At 40.8% G+C, this 23,584-nt stretch overlaps 2 protein-coding genes across 3 annotated transcripts in view; one reads left to right on the forward strand and one right to left on the reverse strand.

Moving 5' to 3' along the window:
- The window catches only part of ARHGAP4 (Rho GTPase activating protein 4), a 58,083-nt gene extending 44,091 nt beyond the window's left edge, over positions 1-13,992 (forward strand). Inside the window, exons 16-23 of one of the 2 annotated variants that reach the window (XM_081319889.1) lie at positions 2,442-2,547; positions 2,648-2,878; positions 5,827-5,903; positions 7,287-7,434; positions 10,285-10,371; positions 10,553-10,696; positions 12,298-12,391; positions 12,482-13,992. In XM_081319889.1, the coding sequence (XP_081176015.1) occupies positions 2,442-2,547; positions 2,648-2,878; positions 5,827-5,903; positions 7,287-7,434; positions 10,285-10,371; positions 10,553-10,696; positions 12,298-12,391; positions 12,482-12,694 (1,100 nt within the window). In that variant the 3' untranslated portion in view covers positions 12,695-13,992. The remainder of the gene's footprint in view (positions 1-2,441; positions 2,548-2,647; positions 2,879-5,826; positions 5,904-7,286; positions 7,435-10,284; positions 10,372-10,552; positions 10,697-12,297; positions 12,392-12,481) is intronic. The other variant, XM_081319890.1, reaches the window with a different exon arrangement.
- Positions 13,993-13,998: 6 nt separating this feature from the next.
- On the reverse strand, positions 13,999-21,104 carry LOC308663468 (caveolin-3-like). The gene is made up of 2 exons (XM_081319891.1): positions 20,910-21,104; positions 13,999-15,385 (listed from the first exon to the last, which is right to left on the reverse strand). Exons 1-2 carry the CDS (start codon positions 21,036-21,038, stop codon positions 15,035-15,037), a joined length of 480 nt encoding a protein of 159 aa, XP_081176017.1. The 5' UTR covers positions 21,039-21,104; the 3' UTR covers positions 13,999-15,034.
- Positions 21,105-23,584: the final 2,480 nt, after the last annotated feature.

Below are 23,584 nucleotides of genomic sequence, written 5' to 3' on the forward strand. Positions count from 1 at the left end.
TAATATCTGGTAAACAGTGTGTTGTCTGGGTTTATATTTAAAAACAATAACATTTAATTTGTATAATTCCATAATCCACATAGTAGCATTCTTTGATTTTCTCTCCTTCCAATAATATTCTTTTACCAACCTTGAGTTAGTACATTTCTTAGTATTTTGATAGATAACAATGGAATATAAACATTTTTCTAGTATTTAACAACCACACCAATATAAAGCTTCTTTTCTAAGTGATCATCTTAATTACTTCATCATAAGTCCTGTTTTCAAAGCTCTTATTTAGATTTGCTTTCCCCACAATGTTCAAAACATTCTTACCAGTTAAGATTTTCTCAAAGTTAATTACACTTAAGTATTGCATCTTTTTCCTCATATAAGCCATCCCCCCAAAAAAAAAGAAAAAAGAAGGAAATAATATACTACTTAAAAAACATCTCCCTTTTGAGCTAAAGTACATTTATATTCAAAAGTTTTCTATTATTTTTAACCATATTCAAACAAATGGTTAATCTTTAAATATTTCATCTCATAAATCCAATCTATTTTTTGAGTCTATTCAGAACATTCTTCTCAATTGAGATTTTCTCAAGATCAATTACACTTAAATATCTAAAACCTTTCCTTGATATAAACCATCCCAGCATTTTTATATGTCTCATTGTAAAAAAATAAAGAAAAGAAAATAAAAAAATAAAAGAGAATACTGTTACTTGAGGGGCCTACCACTCTTAAACTAAAATACATTTATATCCAGAATTTTTCAACAAATGTTTACTCTTTAAATATTCCATCTGATAGGTCCCATCATCCAATTTCTTAATTCTAACTTTAACCCTTTTTTTGCCAAACATCTTTTCTAATCTGCTGGGCCAAAAAGTCTTTCCATAGTCTTGTAGATGTTGTCATAAGTACAGGAGACAAATCCAGTAAAATGTTTTTGTGGGAAGATTTCGCCCCTTTGTATTCATTGAAAATCTTTTTCTTTCTCTCTTAATTTCTCTTATCTTTGTTTGTCTCTCAGGTTCTCGTAGTTCTCCTGACAGCTCTACAATCCATTTTGTCAAATCATTTTTCTTGTCCTCAGACTTATTTTGCAATCTTGAAGTGTAGGTTATCTTTTCCATGTCCAATATTTCCTGCAAGTTTTTCTCTGCCTGCATTAAATCATAATTCCTTCCATTGCTAGATTCTATATTTAAATCTCTTTCCTCTGGTTTATGTTCAGTTGTCTGCTTTATCTGATCACTCTCTGTTTTTATTTTCTGAGAGGTTTTTTTTGTAAAGTTAAATTGAAAATGAGTTCATTTAAATTTTCAAAGTTGTTCTTAATTTCCTCGTGGTTTGAAATCATTGTCATTTGAATTAGTTGCAACATAGCATACATTTCCTCCTGGAAAGCATTTGTTTTTTCTTGATATGTTCTTTCTGCAGGTCTCTGATGTTCCATGATAGCCAAAAATCAATGTTTTCCTTTCTCTGCAAACAGCTTTAGAGTCATAATTCTATAAGTATTTATAATCCAGGAAGATCATTTCCCCCCTAAAGTTTATAGTTCTTGCCTTGTAAATAGCCCAAAATGTTTTCTTTTTCTTGAAGCTGTTCTCTGTTTAATTAAGGTCACAGAAACAAATTATCTTTTTCTGGGCTTTCTGCCAATTCCTGTATTAGAGCAACTACAGTTGTATATTTTCATCCTCCACTAGATGTCAGCACCAGTTCATTTTTCATTTTTCAAAACAAGCAATTACTTTTTTCTGTTTTTATCAATAATCGTTTGAAAAGAAATCTTAACAAATTCCACCAATTTCAAACTTATCGAGATTTAAGTCTTATATTCATTTCATTTCAATATATTTCTGTCCCCCATAAAAGTTTAATTTGCTGCTTCCTTCTGTGGGAGGGTGGGGCAAGAGACCTCTCCTTCTCATTTTTGGAGGATTTTGCTTCTTGGTTTTTTCCCCCCAGGAAATCAATTATCAAGTAGAAGGGAGAGAATCAATATTGTTACCCAGTTCCAAACATGTTGTTTACGATCAAGCTTGAATTAGTGCTTTTGGGCTTTGGCTGCTTGTAGCTTGGGCTAGAGACTCTGGAGTGAAGCTAGCCTTTCTTCTGCTGGTTTCTGGAGGGCTTTCCCTGAATGACTGGATCGACCACCATCTCTCCCCTCCTTTGTTGCCTCTCTGGGGCGATTTTAGGCCCATTTAGGGTCCCCTAACAGGAAAAAAATTGGCCGTAGAGTATGGAGCTGCTGAGCTACTACGCAAAATCGGAAGCCCAGTTTCCATTGTTCTTTTTGAGTGCAAAGAGGTTATGAATTATAATATTTCAAAGAAGAAAATTAATTGAGTTTGTGGGGGTGCAGACGCACATACAGAAGTGCTAATCCCATACTGCCATGCATGGTCCTCTATCTCACATTGCTATCCATTTTTTTCCAGACCTGGAGCCTTTAGCTGAGCGCATCTCACACCTCCGGGCTCTCATTTCTCAGCTTCCATCTGCAGTACTGGTGGTTCTGCGGTACCTCTTTGCTTTCCTCAACCAGTGAGTATTCAGGCCCTCGGTGGCAAGTAGGATTTCCATGGTGAGAACTTTCTTTTGCTAAGGGAACTCTATTGCCTCCCCTCCCCTCTTCTTCCCGCAGTTTATCTCAGTACAGTGATGAGAATATGATGGACCCCCACAACCTAGCTGTCTGCTTCGGCCCCACCCTGGTGACAGTACCTGCGGGCCAGGATGCCGTGTCAGTGCAGCCTCACATCAATGAGGTGGTAAAGTGCCTGATCGTCCATCATGAAGCCATCTTTCCTGGAGCTAATCAGCTGCCTGGGCCCCAGTATGAGAAAGTCATGGCTCTGGCTGAAGAGGAATACTGGTATGAGAAGGGGTAAAGGAGGGTGATTTGGGGGAGAAAGCAGCAGGGCTGTGTGCAGATATTGTTTATGCAAAGCTGGTTCTGCATATCATGCCTTGTCAGTTTTCCATAGCGGTGTGGCAGCTGGGATCACATCTATATCCACATGTACACAGTCTATTAAACTTGGTTAGTTTAACTTTTGTCCAAAGTGCTGTTTGCCCCACATAGAAGGGTATGCACGTGTCAAGATTTGAGGGTCTGTGTTCAAAGATAGTGGAGATGCATCATATTCCTATTCAAGAATGCCTTTGCAACTGTTTGGATGCCATGTGCTTGTCCTGCCCCCATCTCCCATGTTATAACTCAGATCCTTAGGCTGGCCTCAGTCTGAAATTGGGCTCTTTCTACTAAGAGTTCAGTCTAGTACAGTCACCGCAAAAGATGAAATTGTGTTCTCTTTGATTGAAGTTAGACATCAGTGGGTTTGATATGAATGGCTTAGACCCCCAACTATAGCCTATTCACTGTTTGACTCCCCCGTCACATACATAAATACACACACACACACACACACACACACACAAACATCTTTCTTTTATCTTCCTTTTTCTAAACTGGTGTCAAATGAACAAGAACTTTATTTTAGCCCAAGACCAGCATAATACAATACAATAAGAAAGGCTTTATAGAAATATAAACTTATAATAGAAACACCAAAGGGTGATACTAGGGAATTTGGGGGGAGGATAGGCACACAGGACCCATCATTGGGAATTCAGGCCTAAGTAACAAGATTAAAATATGATTAAAATGTATATTTTTTTAAAAAAACGCCCTGTATAAATAATTAGGTAGTACATTAAGCAAGTAATTATAAACATAAATACATAAAACAAGTAGAGTAAACATAAAAGTGGTTGCTGAGAGTGAAAGGAAGCATAAGGAAATGAAGAAAGAAAAACCAGGGAGAAACTATTTTGCTAACTTGTTGTGAGCATCTTCTTGATTTTATATGCTGTCATGCAGAATTTGGCCACTTTGTGTGCTATGGTAGGAGCCTTATCAGACAATAGAAACAATGGATGGAAATGCCTAGAGTGGCCTGGAAAGTCTGGCGGGTATAATGGCAGCGTTACATATATGACTATAATATTAGCAAACCCAGTGCTTTTCTTCTAAAAAAAAAGGTGCCGGAACTCAGAGGTGCTGTCACTGGAAGCGATGCCGGTGTCTTGCTATGGCGTTGCCGCCCGTCCTTTGCACACACACCCGTAGCTCGGAGCCACATGCTGTGGGGATTCCCCTCCCCACAGCCGCCGTGGAGATTCCCCTCCCCGCAGTTGCCACGCCGCGGCCCGTGCTGAGCCCCTACCTGGAGCTGCTCCGAACTCCAACCCAGAGCTGTGTTCCTTGTGGCAGTGGTCTCTGGTGCCAAACAGCCTCTTTCCAACCACATCCAGAAAAATTTGTAACAAACGTTGGAATTCTCAAGGCCATGTTTGGAATTTCCCAGCAATCTGTTACTGGAAGGAAAAAGCAATCCCTGCTGCGTTACTGATGCCAGAGAAGCATTTGCATGTATGCAGGTATCCTTAGGGTGCCATAGTTATGGATGAGAAATATTGGTTGCAAAGTTGGCATTTCTGGATGTAATACAGATATTTTGGACTTATTTTTGTTTCTTTGCATGTTTGATATTTTTAAAAAGGCATATGCTACTGACTACACTTATGCACATATGTAACAACTTTTGAAAGATTGTGACTAAACAAAACTTTAATGTACAGATAATACCACCAGAAATTATTTTAGCCTTTTTAATAAATGTTGTTATTGATGTTAAGCTCAACATGGAAAACATCATATATTGTTATGTATATACTAGGTTAATTATTTAAAGACTGAAGTGCAGTATAACTAGATTCTAAATAATCTATTTTTCAAAACACACAACAGTCCAAACAGTAAAAGTAAAGTCCAAATTAAGAATATTTCATTCTTAAGAATTGTTTAATTTAAAGTGGTTTAGTTGTAATAGATGGTTATAGATTCAAAATAGTTTTCAAGAGTGTACAAAAGATACTATTTTTTTCTAGCATCAGCTAAATTAGACATATTACATTGAGAAAAATGTTTCTCATTTCTTTCCTGTTACCTTTATTGATTTCGTTGTAGAGATGTTAACATAGGAAATAGATTATTTTGTTACCTAATTTTACCTTCCAAAAGACAGAAGCAGATGAAAAAGTTTTTTTCCTGTTGACTTTTTTGAATTAGCTGTTTTAGATTCTAAAAGTTTAGTTCCTAAAGAAGTAACCTTGTAAATAATTTTAATGTCGTCCTCTAGTTTAGTGCAGGGTAGGCAACCTTGGCTCTTTTATGACTCAAGGACTTCAACTCCCAGAATTCCTGAGCCAGCATGGCTCAGCTTGGAAACCTCTCTCTTTCCCCTCAGCATGGCTGGCTCAGGAATTCTGGGAGTTGGAGTCCATGAGTCATAAAAAAGAGCCAAGACTGCCTACTCCTAAAGCCAATAGAGGGAGCTTTTCTTTTTTTTTTGCAAAAAAAAGGTGCCGGAATGCCGTTCTGAGCATTCTATGAGAAAAAAAAGCCTTGAGCAAACCTGTAGTACCTGCTTAGTTGTTTCTGTCTCCCCATCCACAGAAGGGCCCAATTGTTCTGAATAGCGTACTTTTTAAAATCAGCTCTCAAACACTAGTGAGTGCCAGTAGCTTTTAGGTAGCCTGTGTTGATATTTTTCCTCTTTTTATGCTCTTTATGTTTTTGGTCTATGACTGTATGGGAAGCAAGTTCATAAGAAATGAGAACAATCCTGGTATGTGTGTTGCTTGTATGCCTACGTGCTTAGGTTTGTTGTGCGGCCCCAGCCCAATAACCTAGTTAAGTGTGTCATGTGAAAACAACCCTGGGTTCTCATTTTTGGTCTCTTGTTTCTCTTTCGAAAGTGATGTCTTGCCCCTCGAGACCACAGCAGAAGAGCCCGAGACTGAGGGGACCCCAGAAACTCCAGCAAGTGAGGATGGTGAGTGTGTGTGTGTGTGTGTGTGTGTGTGTGTGTGTGTGTGTTTGTGTGTGTATATATGGAGGGGGAAATTCTGTGACCTGTTTTGTCTTGCCGTGCTTGATACCCTCCACATTGGGGGTGGGTGGGGGTGGAATTGCAAGAATTCTTAGTTAGGTTACAGGGATTGTTTTTTTTCCAGTGCAAAAAAGAAGAAGGGAATCAGTGGTGGGGAGTCTGTAGTTGAGCTTCTTGGAGAAAGACGATGTAGGAAGCCATCTATCTAAATACAGACATGAATTAAAGCAGAGTACATGAATCTGTGTCCTGGATCAGGGTCTAAGCATTTTTCATGGTCCCTCAGCTCTAGTTAAACGTGGTAAATGGTGAGTGATGTTGGGAGCTATAGTTCAGCAACACTGAACATTCTCCTTTAGATATGCTTTAAATGTGACTCTTAAGGAAATGCTATACATTTCTGATATATAAAAATTGGGTTTCTGGCCTCCATTTCTTTATTGGAGTATCTTCTGGCCATGCAGTAGAATTAAAGGCAGTCTGTGCAAGAGTAAATATGAGTAGATACCTTGGGACCTTGGTTCACATCTGTTTCCTTTTATGGAACAAGCATGTCACAGTCTGCACCTTATTTTAGGAGACAAAGGTGGTTCCTGCTCCTCCACTGTCCTAATGAAATTTGCTGATTCATCCCATAGATACTGCAGAGACAAAAAATCTGTATCGTGGCCCAACCACCCCCTGGTTGCATTAATAATGTGACATTGGTATTCCTAAAAATACTCTTATGAATTCCATTCCCTAGTTATAATAATGATGACCATTTTACAAGCTATTTCAATAAGCTTCAGTCTCCTGTTTAACAATACAATACTTAAATGCAGATAGTCCTTGAGCTTGCCCATTACGGTTGCAAGTTGTAACGATTGAAATACAGGTCAGTCTGGTGACCAACAAAATGCTGCAAATAGCCATAAATGCACCAGTATTGCCAACCCCCAAAATGCAGTCATGTGATTGTAGGAGGTGGCGACCTTTGGAACTTTGGATCTGGGATCTAAGTCCCCTTTTTCAGGTACATCATAACTTTGAATGGTCACCAAGCAAGCATCATAAGCTGAGGACAACTGTATGTTTCTGTCCACCTTCTGCACACATAAGCATCTTTTATTTGCTAGATCCAATAATTCCAACAAGAACAAGTGGGGCCATCCTTAAGATGGTCTACAATTAGTTTGCAGATACTGCTGAGAATAAACCTTCACTACGTTTTCCCTTGTGGAGTTGCAGAAACATGTTGTCTCACTGACTTTTGAGGAGTTCTTCTGCAGGTGGGTTGGGAAGGGCCTTTTGACCTACCAATTATTCATTTTCTTGCCCTCTCAGAAGGCGACTCCCAATCAGAAGCTGTGCCCCGCTCTGGTCCCATAGCTCAACCTGAAGAGCGGTTTGTGCGAGGAATCCCAGTTGGCTGGCGGCGAGGTGAACGTGGTGGCAACCGAGGATTAGTACCACCCATTGTCTTACCAGACAGGTGAGTGGCCATTGTGTTGCCAGTCATGGGGAAAGTAGCAAGCGGACCATGGTAGGACTGGAAAGATGCAAGACTGCAGGTGAAATCTTCATGCTTAGCATATAAAAGGGAGGCTTTGCTGCAGATTGAGTGCTTTAGTGCTTTAGTTGAAACTATCCCAGGATGAAAATAAAATAATATCCAAGAAGCCCCGTTCCCAATCTGGACTGAGAAAAGGAGAGAGAAATAACACAACAATGTTAGTTAAATAGAAATCAAATGCTTCCATACATGTCAGTGACCAAGGATTGTGGATTTGTCTGGATATGGGTATATTTAGGATTGTCTTAAAGTCTGGAGAAAAAATTGCTAAAGCCAATTGCAGTGGAAGTGGTCGTGGGAATGCATTTGAGTTATAAATTTTCCATAATATTCCCTTTCAGGTAAGTAACATTTTGCAAAGCACAGATAGAGAAGGAAATTAAACTCTTGACTGAAAAGAGAGAAGGAAAAGAAATTGAACTTCATGCATCCTGATTGCCTTTTGTTCTTTAAACAACTTGCCGCTCTTTTCTGAAGATCTCAACATCTACCATAAATTTATTCCACATCCTCTCAAACTGTTCATGGTTCTTCATATATTTGTCTTGTGATTTAATTTTTATTCTTTCTCTCTATATTGCCTAACCATTTCAGGGTTCTTTCATACTGATAACGCACTCTTGTATTTAATCCAAATTCACTTTTCGTCCATTAATGCCTGTTTTATCCCCATTTCTTAAATATTCTCCTCCTAGTGTATTTAACGTGTTTATACTGTAGGTTTCTCCTGCCATCCTAGTTCTCTTCCATATAAAGGTCATTCTCAGAGCCTGATCTATTTTCTTTTTTTTTTTAACACCAACATTCACAAGAATGTGCATTCACCTGTTGTAGTTTCAAAATTTAAATGATAGCTGTATAAATCACAAAGAGTGTGGATCTGGACATTATTGCATCAAGGAACTATGGTAATTCTTTGAAGTTAACAATTATGCATAATTGGCAAACAAGTAGATGAATTTGTGTATGTTCATAGAATATTTGCTGTAGGTGGGAAACTGGACAGACAAATTTTATTATGTGCAAATGTTGGTACAAAATTAATGGGTAGGAATGAATGTGTGTTTAAAATGAGTGCAACTATTTTGGGGTATGCTTCTGCCCAGTTTGTTATATGTGAACAAGAAGTGATAGAGTCAATAATGAATGGTGTAGATTGAATACAGGAATCACCAGCAGGAAAGAAGTTTATTGAGTGGGCTTGGAATTGGAATACAAATACATGTAGTACGAGTGAATAGATCAAAATGATAGTTGAAACCAGGAATATTAGGGTTGGATGGAATTGGTGAGATCCTCAAAAAGAAAATGTGACAACAAGCTTAAAGAATAAAAGCCAACGTGTAAAGTGATACGCATTGGACGCAAGAATAGTTTGCAAGAACAGAAAGGTATGGAGATGTATAGCAAATTATCTTGGTGTAAAATGGATTACCTATTGTATATTTCATTATTTCTTATTCCATCAAAATTATCATTCTTTTTTTAGGATCTCCAAATGCCCCAATCACTTTTTTGAATTTTTTCATTATATCTCACCCATCTAATATTTCCTCTGGATCACAGTTATCCAGAATGTTATTTGTTGTTTCCCAAAACTCATCCCTTCCTGTGAATTTCTATTTTTATGCACTTGCAACTATAGAGACACCAGTTCATTCTTTTTGACAAACATTTTAGCCTTTATGTTCATGAGGAAATCAATATATTTCATACATGTTACCAAATCCACAACATTAGACAACTTTCATATTCAAGCCTATGATATCCTTTGACAATCACTTAAATATGAGCCAGCAGTATGCTGCAGCTGCCAGAAAAGCCAACACAGTGCTAGGCTTCATTAACAGGAATAGAATCAAGATCACGTGAAGTATTAATACCACTTTACAATGCCTTGGTAAGGCCACACTTGGAATACTACATCCAGTTTTGGTCACCACGATGTAAAAAAGATGTTGAGACTCTGGAAAGAGTACAGAGAAGAGCAACAAAGATGATTAGGGGACTAGAGGCTAAAACATATAAGGAACGGCTGCTGGAATTGGGTATGTCTAGTTTAATGAAGAGAAGGACTAGGGGTGACATGATAGCAGTGTTCCAATATCTCAGGGGCTGCCACAAAGAAGAGGGTGTCAAGCTATTCTCCAAAGCGCCCAAAGGCAGGACAAGAAGCAATGGATGGAAACTAACCAAAGAGAGAAGCAACCTAGAACTAAGGAGAAACTTCCTGACAGTTAGAACCATTAATCAATGGAACAACCTGCCTCCAGAAGCTGTGAATGCTCCAACACTGGAAGTTTTTAAGGAGAGACTGGACAGCCATTTGTCTGAAATGGTATAGGGTTTCCTGCCTGAGCAGGGGGTTAGACTAGATGACCTCTAAGGTCCCTTCCAACATCATCATCATCATCATCATCATCATCATCATCATCATTATTATTTATTACTACTTTCGTCTGGAATGGCACTTATTGTAATTGTGGCTTTTATTTTTAGATTTTATGTACTAACCTGAGGGCTAGAATCTTAGGGTTTTTTTCTGATGGTTTTCCTTGGGGACTGCTTGGTTTGTTTCTTTTTCAAAGAAAAACAGATGTGCAATACGAAATGTGGGGAGCTGCCTTCTTTATTTCAAATGGTTAATTTAAGTCTCCTCCAAGATCTTCTCAAAATAAGACTCTGGAGGAAGGTGTGAGTTAGTTAGGGAGGAGACATCAGCCCCTCTTTCTAACAACTTTCTTGGTTCTTTGGTTGCTTCTTTTCCAGTGAAAAACAATCTAACACCCGCAGTTCCAGGTTAGAGATTGATACTGGACCATCTCTGGAGGAACTGCTCCCTGAACCCACAAGCAGGTAGGAGAAGTGTGGCAGGTAGGCCTCATCCAAATTCTCAGTGCTGTGTGATGGTGACTGATACTACCTCTATGATCTGTTGCCTGCTGCCCCAAAGAGGGCTTGTCTTGGGACTGGATCTGTCTCTTAAGCAGATGTTCTCTCTGTTTCTGTCTCTCTCTGACTCTGTCTCATATTTTAGGCTGCGTGTCAATTCAGATGTGAGCCGCCAGCGTGGAGGGAGTAGCCCCATTCGCAAGTTGGCATCACCATTCATGGATGGGGGCCGCCTACCCTTTCCCATCCTTCAACCAACCCAGGCTAAGACCTTTCACCCTGTTGATCGGTGAGAGCATTGAAGGGGAGGGCACAAATGTGTATTGGCATGTGCTGGATTAATTAGGTGGGAGGGACATTTAGAGGTGGCTTTTATATTACCTAGGTACGCGGTGGCTCAGTGGGTTAGGACGCTGAGCTTGTCGATCAGATGGTCGGCAGTTTGGCGGGTCGAATCCCGAGTGCCGCGTAGCAGAGTAAGCGCCTGTTACTTGTCCCAGCTTCTGCCAATCTAGCAGTTCGAAAGCACGTAAAAATGCAAGTTGAAAAATAGGGACCACTACGGTGGGAAGGTAACAGCGTTCCGTGCGCCTTTGGTGTCTAGTCATGCCAGCCACATGACCACGGAGACGTCCTCGGACAAGCGCTGGCTCTTCGGCTTTCAAACGGAGATGAGCACCGGCCCCTAGAGTTGGAAACGACTAGCACGCATTTGCGGGGGAACCTTTACCTTTACTTTATATTATCTAGACAATGCCAAATAATACCTGGGGAGTATTTCATTTCTGCTCTGGTAGACTCCAAAAGAAGCATCTGCATTAGATGGGACAGGATTAAAATGGACAAAATATCTGTGTGGTCTGGGATATAGTTAAATGGAGAGATTCTAATTTTGAATGATCTGTTACAATAAGTCATAGGACTCCCAATTCAAATGCTTTGTTTGTAAACAAACAAACAAACCAGCCTGCAAGCAAGCAGAGCTTCCAATTCTGAATGCTCCCTTATAATAAGTAAGTAAGTAAATAAAGTAAGCAAAACAAGCATTATAAAGCAGAGGCAGGCCATGCATTCTTCTTGATAATGCATCTGAGTGTTTTTAACGATATAAAGCCTGGCTAGAAATTTTTTTAGCTGAAGTGGCATTTCAAGAGAATGTTGTCGATGCAGGCAGAGGAATGTTGGCAGAGGAATGGAGAGAACAAATGGGCATGACACGAAGGGAGATGCCTGATGTTGATCACTGCTCTGTTACTGAAATGTGTGCTTTCCACACTGCTTTTGATAGGCAGCAGTAATTGTGTCATAGGAATAACTATTCCCAGTTGCAGAGTTTGATAAGTTGTGTCCACAAGGCTCTCTGAAGGGCATTTTCTTCACTATCAAATATCCTTTACAACCAGCACTTGGAAAGGGGTGGTCTAAGGTAATTGAGAGGGATGGAAAACTGAAAAAAAAACAAAAAAACAAAACCACAGGGGATAGAACACTGATGATACACTTAAGAAGTCCATATGCAGTCTTATGTTTTATACCAGGGGTGTCAAACTCAATTTCATTGAGGGCTGCATCAGCATTGCGGTTGCCCTCAAGGGGCCGGGTGGGTATGGCCAGGGTGGGCGTGGCCTACTGGGTGGGCATGGCCAGCTCTACATCATTGGCATCAAGGGTGCCTATGGGGGCCTGGGCAGGAGTGGGACAGATCTGAGGGTCTTTGGCAGAAGGAGGGTCTCTGGGCCAGGGCCAAGGCAGTGGAGGCCGTTCCCTCACTGTTTCCAGGATGGCTTCGCGGGCCGCATGAAACCACTTTGCGGGCCGGATCCGGCCCCCGGGCCTTGTGTTTGACATGTCTGTTTTATACACTCTTTGGTGCTCTTTGTTTTTCCCCAGGCCAGATCGCTGGAATGAAGTTCCTCCACGGACCTGGGCTGGCAATAACTTTGAGAGACAGGGACCAGTGGAGAAACGGGTAGAGGTAGACCGGGTAAGAACCTATCCATTTTTCCCCTCCCTTTTCTAGCTTTTCCTCCCTCTCTTGCTCCTTTCACCATGTTTTGTCTTTTTCCACTGATAGGAGGTTGCCAGAAATATGGATTCTGTGTTCAAAGAACTTCTTGGAAAAACTACACTGAAGCACACAGGGATTTATGACCCTCCCAATCATTCTGAACCCCCAAAGAGCAATCCTTTGGCTAAGAAGGTTATCACCCCTGCCAAGCCAGCCTCTTCGAACAGGGCGCTTCTGCGGGGCAAAGGGGTCTTCAAGTCTTTGGGAAATGGAGAGTGAGTCAAACTTGACATGGGGAAAAGCACCCCCACTGTGACTTGCCCAATACTGTGGCTACCCTCCTCCTCCTTCTTCCTGTTCCGGATACCAACTCAGGGCAGTTGTGTCTTGCTCTCTCCTGGTGGGGGGTGGGAAGGGGGGTGATCTAAGATTATAGGCATTTGTGTTCCGACTTCCAAGCCAAATGTTGAAGATGCATTTGCTGTTGGGCGTCTTCCTGGAGGTGCATCTGAAGGATTTCATGTTGTGGATGTGACTGGGACTAAAACATACAGCTCCCATCAGGATGGCCCTGGACCCAACACCCAGACCAGTTGTTCCTTTGTCACAAACAGTTTGCACTTGGATCTTCATGTTGAAGGGATGCATGGGGGAGGGAATGTGCCAAGATTCCTGGAGTCTGTTCTTGGCCCTGGGAAGGGAATCATGTCTAGTGAGTTATGGTGCCAGGGGTTGAAAGGGAGATAATTCTTTTGTACATGTGTTATTCTCTTCCTGACGTGCTTTACACTAGCCCTCATTCCCTCTCCTTTCTTCCTCAACTCTCAACCCTGGCAAGGTATCTCTTGATGCTTTATACATTTGTCTGAATTTTAGAACTCTTTCCACACATTCTACTTGGTACAGCCTCATCCAACCCTGCACGCGTCATCCTCCTACATTGGGGCAATAAGTAAGGGGACATATTTGTGGTGGGGACCCATGTGCCAATTTTTCCCTCATCATACAAGGTCCAGTTTGTCCGGCCCTCCCCCCCACCTTCTACTCCATCGTCATCATTTGTCTTTACTACTCAGTATTAATCAGGGCTGCATGTACTCTGTGCTTTAAAATGCTGTGCAAAGTCAAGCTGAATTCTGCAACCTGGGGAAAGTAGGCAAATTAAACTTATAGAGATTCTCTTCCATAATTTATGTTACCAATCTGACAACTGGAAATCAGTTGGCACCCTCGTGGTACCAAACTTTCAGCAGGAAATTAAAACCACACTTTTGAGCATCACTTTATAGACATAAGGGCTAGAAACTTGCTCTTTTATATATATAAAATTTTTATATATATATAATTTTTCACATTCTTAGGAAGCAGAATTCTGTGCCCAATGCCGCATCCTATGAGTTTCTTGCGAATTACAGCATATGTACAGCCCTGGTATTAGCTTGTCATTAACAAAAATGACTGTACTGTGATCTTTCTATACAGTCTGTTGATTTCTGTCTCTTGCAATAAACTGGATTTATAAACTCTCCACAGAAAGCGCCTGCCAGTCAGGATTTTATAAAGAATAAACAAGACACTGAAGGATTTGCTTGGGTTTTATTGTCATAAAATGCAAAACATTTTTTTTTAATTTTAGAAAGTTGTCAGCGTTTGGTTCAAAGCAGGAATTAGCATTAAGGTTTAAGAAAGAGCAGCACTGATGGAGTAATGTCGTGTCCACAGTGATTTCAAAGAGGTACCACAGTAGTGACTTGAAATGGGTTGGCTGAAACTGTAAGGTAGTGAATGTCAGAGATGGAGAGAGAGAGAGAAAATGTGATATAAGGCATTAGTGCTCTACTTAAAGCATCTCTGCAATGGCTTCCTAGGACACTATATCATGTTCAAATTTAAGGCGGTATTGGAATTTTGTATCCTGTATATGATAGCTCTAATCCCATTGGCTGCCTCAACGTATTGTGGAAAGGCAACTCACAGCATCCCACATTCAGGCTGCTGGAAGATTCTGGGTACTGTAATTATGGCACATCTAGAAGGTACCAGAATGGGGAGGCTACAATGCTGAAATGACCCACAGGCCAAATGCTTGGCCATGGAGAATTGGCTGCGGTGAATTGGCCATGGCAAGTTGTCCTATTCCGCTGCTAGAAAGCCTTGCTATACTTTCTCTGCAGAACTCTTACAACAGTTCTCCTCCACAGTTACTTGTTTCACAAAAGGGCTTGTGTAGAAGAACTTGCCACTGTGTTGTGACGTGTATGTGTGTGTGAGAGAGAGATGGGGGGTACACTTAGAGCAATGCTTCTCAATCTTTGCAACTTTACGATGTGTGTGGACTTCTTGGAGTTGGAGTATGGGTGGCTGCGGAATTCTGGGAGTTAAAGTCCACACATCTTAAAGTTGGCAAGATTTAGAGTACAGGTTTTTCCACCATAATCAGAAAGAGATGGAGTAATTTTTTTGGGGGGACAGGGAATTCAAGGTAAAGATCCATCAGCCAGATTGTTTCCACCTCCATCAGTCGACTGACTCAGGATTCCAGCTGAGCTACTGTCCCATCTGATGGGTCAAGTGAAGGAAAAATGAAGCCAGAATCCTGTCCTGACCCAAAGGAGAGGCTCAGTCCTTTGCATGTTCTTTGCGCAGGGCCACTCGGACGTCGCTGCAAACTTTTCCCACTGCTTCAAAGAGAGGGTCGCAGAAGGTACGTATGCACAAGGCATAGCAGCGCCCACAGCACTGCACCTCTATGAAGTAGCTCTTGATGCAAGGCATGGCCCCCCAGATGTGGCAGAAAGAAACACAGGCAAAGAGGAAGCCCCAGAGCAAGGCAAGGGGCACCCCCAGTACCCCCGATAGAATCCGGTAGCACCAGTACTTGCTGACCGTAAAGGTGGTGTTGCTGGCCTTCCACACTCCATCAAAGCTGTGGGTGCCCTCTGGCTCAGCGATCACATCTTCAAAGTCTACCTGGCAAGGTAGGAAGAGAGGTTGTGAATTGGCCAAAGCTTTGTTTCAGTCTGGAGGATGTGTGTGTGAGTGAAAGAGAGGGAGAAAGGAAAGAAAGAAACAGAGAGAAAGAAAAAGGAAAAAGGAAAGAAAAAGGAAAGAAAGAAAAATAGAAAGAAGAAGCAAAAAAAATTAATGCTATTAAGCGGCCTTTCCAAACTAGAGGTTCTCTAGATCAGGGGTGTCAAACTCACAACGTCACGTGACGTCTCGCGACATATTGTGACTTTTTTGCCATTGCCGGCAATGGGGTGGGCGCGGTTTTGCTATGATACATCCAGCCCCAAGGTCTGGCACTTTGACACCCCTTCTCTAGATGGTTTAAACTAGAACTATTGAGTCCTAGGGCTGGAAGGCAGGACTTCTGGTCTAATCCCTTATCCAACGTAGCAATCCTCATACTATCCCAGACTTCTACATCCAAATCTCTTCCATCATGGGTAACAATTTTTGTGTTGCTACAGTAGTTAAGCACAATACATTTCTGATATCTAGAATGCTAAAAGATTTTTTCTAGTTTTAGGGAAGTAGAGCTAATAACTACCCAACAAGGCTTTTAACCTCAAAACTGGGTATGATTTGGAACAAAGATTTTTCTCATTGGGGGGTGGGGGGGTGGAGTGGGGCTGTTAACTCTTCTCCCTGAATCTGAGTTGCTAAACATATTCAGTATTTACTTCTGGTAAAAACATGTCTTAAACTTGGTGGCGAAGGGTCGCTGTGATTGAAGAAGAGTTAACCTCCACCTCGTCTGCTTTTCTCTTCTGAGTTGAGCTTTCAAAGAATTATTTTCCTTATGAAAAAGTCTGCTTGAGTTCTGCTGTGTGTGTTTACTTGCAGCCTATAATTCTCAAATGGATGGAATACCGCCTGGTACTCAAATTGCAATCATGCATTTAAAGGAAGGATTGGAGTAGATCACTACTAGGATCTTACACACTTCCAAAACTAATAGACAGGAAAAAATTACCAGGAAGACAGCAATTAATTTGCATAGCTTTCCTACATGCTACTGTGAGTCTTCATTTAGGTAATCCCAGCCTGTCTTTCACCTCCAAACTTCAGAGCAACTTCCTTTTGGAGCTGTCACTGTTGAAATAACTGTGAGAGGGATCTCAGAGTCCTTGTGGACAATCACTTAAATATGAGCCAGCAGTGTATTAATATCACTTTACAATGCCTTGGTAAGGCCACACTTGGAATACTGCATCCAGTTTTGGTCACCATGATGTAAAAAAAGATGTTGAGACTCTGGAAAGAGTACAGAGAAGAGCAACAAAGATGATTAGGGGACTAGAGGCTAAAACATAAGGAATGGCTGCTGGAATTGGGTATGTCTAGTTTAACGAAGAAAGGGACGCGGTGGCTCAGTGGGTTAGGACGCTGAGCTTGTCGATCAGAAGGTCGGCAGTTTGGTGGGTCGAATCCCGAGTGCCGCGTAGCAGAGTGAGCGCCTGTTACTCGTCCCAGCTTCTGCCAACCTAGCAGTTCGAAAGCACGTAAAAATGCAAGTAGAAAAATAGGGACCACTACGGTGGGAAGGTAACAGCGTTCCGTGCGCCTTTGGCGTCTAGTCATGCCGGCCACATGACCACGGAGATGTCCTCGGACAAGCGCTGGCTCTTTGGCTTTGAAACGGAGATGAGCACCGGCCCCTAGAGTCGGAAAATGACTAGCACGCACGTGCGGGGGAACCTTTACCTTTACCTTTAGTTTAACAAAGAGAAGGACTAGGGGTGACATGATAGCAGTGTTCCAATATCTTAGGGGCTGCCACAAAGAAGAGGGAGGCAAGCTATTCTTCAAAGCGCCTGAAGGCAGGACAAGAAGCAATGGATGGAAACCAACCAAAGAGAGAAGCAACCTAGAACTAAGGAGAAACTTCCTGACAGTTAGAACAATTAACCAGTGGAACAACCTGTCTTCAGAAGCTGTGAATGCTCCCACACTGGAAGTTTTTAAGAAGAGACTGGACAGCCATTTGTCTGAAATGGTATAGGGTTTCCTGCCTGAGCAGGGGTTGGACTAGATGACCTCCAAGGTCCCTTCCAACTTTACTATTATGATTATGATTAAATATGAATTTTGGAAGTGCCTCTTGTGGAGTAAAGAGCAGGTGAGTGACTGCCTCAGCAGGGGATAAGATCAGATAGCAGGGGGTGAAATCTGAGTTCCCAGGAGCTCAGAAAGTTCTCCAGAACAGGTCTCATTGAAAGAATTGCAAAATCAGGGCAGGGCCAGATTTGCTGGTGAGTTGACCTTCCACCAGATATTAGTAAGCGGGGAATGGATTTACTATTCATCTCAAGAACCAAAATATTTAATTCTTTAGAAATTAAGCATGATCAAGGACAAATTGGAGTAACTGATGGTTTAAATTATGCATTGTTTTCAATTGTTGGTGGATAACCTGGTTTTATCAAGAAGGATAGAAGTGGTTTTGCATTATAAACAAAAAAATCAAGTTAAAAGCTTCTAGGAACAGAGTTCAACTCTTCTCCCATTGTGGAAAGGATTAGAACAATATTTCTCAACCTCAGCAGGTTTAAGCTGTGTGGATTTCCAGTCCCAGAATCCCCTGGCAAGCATGGGGAGTTGAAATCCACATAGCTTAAATTTGCTGAGGTTGAGAAACACTAAATTTAGGACACTGCTATAATATATGATTAGTCTTAAGCTGATTATCCCTTCCCAAGTGTCATTTTTTAAATTTTATCTTTACTCAGTAATCCTTTTTAGAACCTTGTTAGCTTTCTTGCAAAGTGAACTAATCAGCAAAACATTGAATTAGAACTGCATTCTTTTTCTTTGGCCTTGATTAGCTTTAGGAAAGTAAAAACTGCCATTAGATACCCAGAAAATAGGAAGGTATGGGAAGAAGAGGTCCTATTCCCCCCCCTTTTAGCTATTTAGGTGGATAATGTGCTTGCAGAACACTAATAATTAAAAAAGTAATTGTCACATATAATATACACAAGAATACTGTGTTTAAACCTTTATTTACAGAGGGAGCTAATTTTGCAGGCTCCTTAAACAATTTCAAGGACAGAATTGTCAAAAGAAAACCAGCCTGTTTGAACCTGTTTGGTATTTTGAAAGCATGTTTTGATCCAGCTCACAAAATGGCTGCCATGGGGCTGTTGCCTACTCACAAAATGGAGATTTTGTAGGTGTGAAATACTGTATAACAATTCCTGTTCATATGTAACAAGGATGCTGGGATTGCTATGCATCTTTCTTTAGATCCCCGTAAACTTCCCATTGTCGCTCTTAGTTGATCATAGTGGGTTGTTTCTTATTATTTTTTTCCTTTTTGGACAAAAAGCAGTAAATTACAGGGACCAGCTATTTCTACTTTCTAAAAATGCCTATGTAAGCCCAAAGGCACTCATAGAGATGGAATATTGGCCAGCTTATTTTGCAGCATTGCATCAACGGGGTGTCTTTGAAATCCTTCATTTGAAGAGCTGGGACTGTAGCCCAAAGAAAGAGATACCTTACACCAGATTTTCTCTACCGTGGTGACTTTCAGATGTGTAGACTTCAACTCCCAGAATTCGACATGGCTGGCTGGGGAATTCTGGGAATTGAAGTCTGCATACCTTAAGGTTGCTAAGGTTGAGAAACACTGCCTAACACTAAGACTAGGATAGAACAAGTACTCTGAAGGCTGGGGATAATAAAGTCATAGCCCAGCTTCTCTAAAAGAAGCTACTTTGACCATCAATTTGGGGTAAGTCTGTAATGTCGGGCGCTCGGACAGCTTATGTACATAACAAGTCACATTCTCTTGGCAGAATGAGTAACACACAGAAATGATATCATAAACTTTATCCCCTACAAAGATATGAATCTATCTCAGCTTTCAGTATAATAGCAAAGTGAAGGCATGATATATTCCCTAAAAAGAGGAAGGGGACAAGGACCCAGATTTTCCTTAAAATTATGGTAATTATGTTAGTGGAGAATGTAGTGGTGATCCTCCATTCCAGTTCCCCATATCCTGCTAAACATAGTGAAGAGAGAGGCGGCCATTCGTTCTCTCATTCTTGCTTCTCAATGGCATTGACCAATTGCTAAAAGTCCTGCTTCTGTGATGCTTGGAAAAAATGCTGAGGAAAGTGAAGTTGAGTATGACTTTCTTAAAAATTTGCCCTTCTTGTGACTTTATTCATTTTTAATTACTTTAGGCCTATATTTATTAATAATAAAGCCTTTTATTAAGGACTGCAAGAAAAATGATATTCTACTTAGCCGCTACATATCAATTGGATGTTCCTATTTCCGCAAGACTGTCTTTCTCATCTGCCACTAGAGGGGGCTATTGCGCTACTGTTTTGTTTCTGGGGTTCCTCCAAGCGTCCAGGTTGGGCGAAAAGTGCTTGGACCTGGGCGGTGATCTTCAGACATTCTTGTGAGAACCCCAGAAGTGCATGACGCCAACCACACCTTTTTGCTTAGACATCTCACCTTCTTTTCTCTCTCTGTTCAATTGCAAACACTATCTTTTCTACTTTCTCTTTCCCTAACTTTCCAACATTTCCAGAATCAGCCTGGCAAATACGGGGAGCTTCCTTTGTGACTTAGCTTTCAAGAAAGTGTCTCCATTAGAAGAAAAAAAAAAGTCTGAAACCCATCTAGGAAGCCCTGAGGGCTGAATGTGGCGACTCCTGATTACTTTTTGTCCCTTGCTACCTTTGTCATTGCTACTTTTCCTGTTCCTCCATTTCACTGTGGCCAGCTTGATTTTACTCAATATGATTATAATGTAGCTCAATACCCAGAGTTCATACAATGTGCTAAATTCTAAAGGCAATGAACTAAACTGTAAAACTAAACCACAAGCTAGCTTTTAAAAATAACACATTCCTTGGGAAGCAGCCACTCTTTTTGGAGGTGGGGAAGGGGAGGGAGACCATAGATTTATGCAGTACATGGTATGAAGAATAAAATAAGGTTTAGTTTGGAGGAGTGGAAGCACCCTTCTCCTCTATATCTAGAGTGATATATGCAGCCCCAACAACTCTTTGCAGGAACGTTATATACCATGCATTCGCCTTCTGTAGTTTATATTATTGTAGAGGGCAGGGAAGAGGACTTTGGAGAAAATACGCAGGAACCCCTATTACCTAGGCAAAAGGGGCCAAAGTATTTATTCTGTTATTCTCTGTTAAATCCAGATCCACAAGATAACATTTAGGGAGCGGCTCGGGCAGACCAGTCTCTGATTCAATGAAGTACAAGGAGGAGGAGGAGGAGGAGGAGGAGGAGGGAGAGCACAATCAAACTTGCCAAATTCTGTTATTATACTCAGTCTCAACAAAAATACGGAAGTGTTAGTCTTCCTGTGGAGTTGATTGATTTCCTGATCTGGTCTATCTAGTGAGGCTGACTTTTTGCTTCCTCTTTTCAATCTTCAGGGAATCCCTCTCTGCTACTGCTGCTGCTACTTTTTTGTCCCATGCCCTGGGAGAGATATGCTCACCTTGACTACCTCTTGGTTGATCTGCTTGGGGTCTCTTTCCACCAAATCAATCTCTTTGGTGAGAGGGTCCCGGGAGTCGATCTTCTCCAGAATCACGTCTACTACTTCTTGTTCTTCTTGTTGGGCCATAGCTCTGGGTCTGTTTCCTGTTCAGGGTCTGTCTGTCTTTCTCTCTGAAAAGCAGCACCAGTTGCCTCTGACTGTCAGGGAAGAACGGCCTCTCCACTGTTGCCGCCCCCCTCCCTTTTCTCTCTTGATAACTCTTGAAAGCAGTTCACAGATAGAAATAGTTGCCATTGGAGCCAGAATGCACCTCCCTTTCAGTCAAGACTCTGTTGTTTTTAGCTAGTCTGAATAGTTTACAGTCTAGGTAGTCTTTTCACCTTCATTTGTTAAAAAAAAATCAAGTCACTACACATAATTATAGAACTGTGTAGATAAATCAGCTCTTCGGAATGAAATTTAAATGTGTTGGTTACCTGTGTCTCAGTCTGGATTGTGTACCTCTCATCAAAAATAATAATCAGTTGAAGGAAAAATAATTAGGTTATTTGAAAGGACACAAACAAATTTTCAGAGAGATGAAGCTGGAAATATAAATGCATTTTTTCCAAGACACCAATTTATTTGTGTTGCAGTGCTATTGTCACTACTCAAAGGAGTTTCTGAAACCCTGCACAAATCTGCAGCAAATAAAATTCAGTGACTTGAGATAATGGCAAGATGAGCATAGGAATATGGTTCAGCAATGCATATCTTATTAATATATATTATGTTACGGCTTTGTTTCCAAAAAAGGTTCTTGTTTTACACCAGCCCTAGGGCAGATTCTATTTGGAGGTCAAAATGACTCTTGTTGACTTGGCCAGCCAAAGATAACAATAGCTGAAGATGGGATATCTCTATCCAGAAGCTCAGTTTAAGTATTTTCCATTTCTACAGGCTGGAAATAAATAGCAAAAGCATTTGGGGCTTCTCAATAAATTTCTGGAAGCATTTTCCAGTTTTAGAAAATTCTCTGGGTGTTGTAATGGGGGGGAAAGTACTCTGAGGGATCCTTGGTGCTCTCTGACCTTGGTTGTTTTCTTGTAGACATTTCATTACCCAAACTAGGTAATATCATCAGTGCTAATCCCTCATTTCAACCCTGAACTACAAATAATCTTTATTCGTAAAAAGTACTCTGCAAGCTGAGTGATACTGTCCTTCATAAATGGATTTAATTCAAGTTGAAGAGTCAATGCTTAGTTATTACTTACTTGCAAGTGAGTAAAAGAAAAATAGAAGGATGTGCAGAAGTTTATTCAGCCCAACTATTGCTATACGATTTTCATAAAGAGTGTACTCTTGGCAAGTGAAAAATTGTAGCATCCAGATGAGGGAGGCTTAAACTTCAGTCAAACCTCACAAAATTCGTAAGGTATACAACCCCTTCCTCCTCCAGTCATTCACTAATTGCTTATACACAACTTGTTTAGCCAGGTCAGGTAAATACCTTGTGGCTGCACTGATACAACATACCAAGTTTGGTTAATGTTAAATTTTTGTTAACTTTAGAGATGGAAAGTGAACAAATTAAAGGGACAATGATAAGGTGGGCGGAAAACTTTGGTTATAACATAGAACTAGAAGAATGGCAAAAATTGTGGGAGAGAAATTATAAATTGACAATGTCAACTGCATACAAAGAAAATTTGTATAAAATGTTTTATACTGTAGATGGCATTTACCTCCAGCTAGATTAGCAAAAATGTTTAAAAATGTATCAGGCAAATGTTGGAAATGTAAACATAATCTAGGTACATATTATCATATTTGGTGGACATGTGACAAAGTAAAGGCTTATTGGAAAAAAATACATGCTTGGCTAGAAAAAATATTAGGAGAACATGTAGCATTTAATCCTGAATTTTTTTTATTAGGTATAGTACCAGAAAAGCCTAACAAACAAAATTTATACTTGGTTTTACATATTGTAACTGCAGCAAGAATAAGTTATGCACAATGCTGGAAAAATGAACAAATACCGTCAGAAGAAGAGGTAATAAAGAAGATATTGGAATGCGCAGAGATGGACAGATTAACTATGAGATCAAAAGACAAAGAAGAAACAGAATACTATAAAAGCTGGAATCTATTTTATAAAGGGTTGGAAGAGAGAACCAAAGAGTAGAATTTGTATATGCATTAGCGTGTTATGAACCCAGCTCGCATGCTGTTTGAAAAACTAACATATGTATGTAGAGAATAAAAAATAACAATAAAAACTTTATACAAAAAAAAATAATGTTGGTTAGTATAGGTTTCTGTTTCAGCGGATTGTGTGAATCCAACCAATATGGTTACTTTATGGATCAGTGTAAGATGCAAACTAAGAAAAGGGTGACCAGTTGAAGCACGTTGTGCGAATGCAGCCTCTGTAGTTTTAGACAGAACCCCTCCCCTCCCTGGAAAGCAATACAGCAGGAGTGTCAAACTGCCGGCCCACGAGCCAGATGCGTCATGGCGAAACCATCCCCACCCCATTGCCGGGAATGGGAAAAAAAAGTCATGATACATCGCGACACATCACGTGACGTGGTGAGTTTGACACCCCTGCAATATAATGTAGTAGTGTGCAGAGAACTGAACAAAAGCCTCATTTTGGCCACAAGCATTCCTGCTGGATAGTTATT

This window comes from Vipera berus, assembly GCF_964194415.1.
Source record: "Vipera berus genome assembly, chromosome: 2".
Classification (NCBI taxonomy): Eukaryota; Metazoa; Chordata; class Lepidosauria; order Squamata; family Viperidae; genus Vipera; species Vipera berus.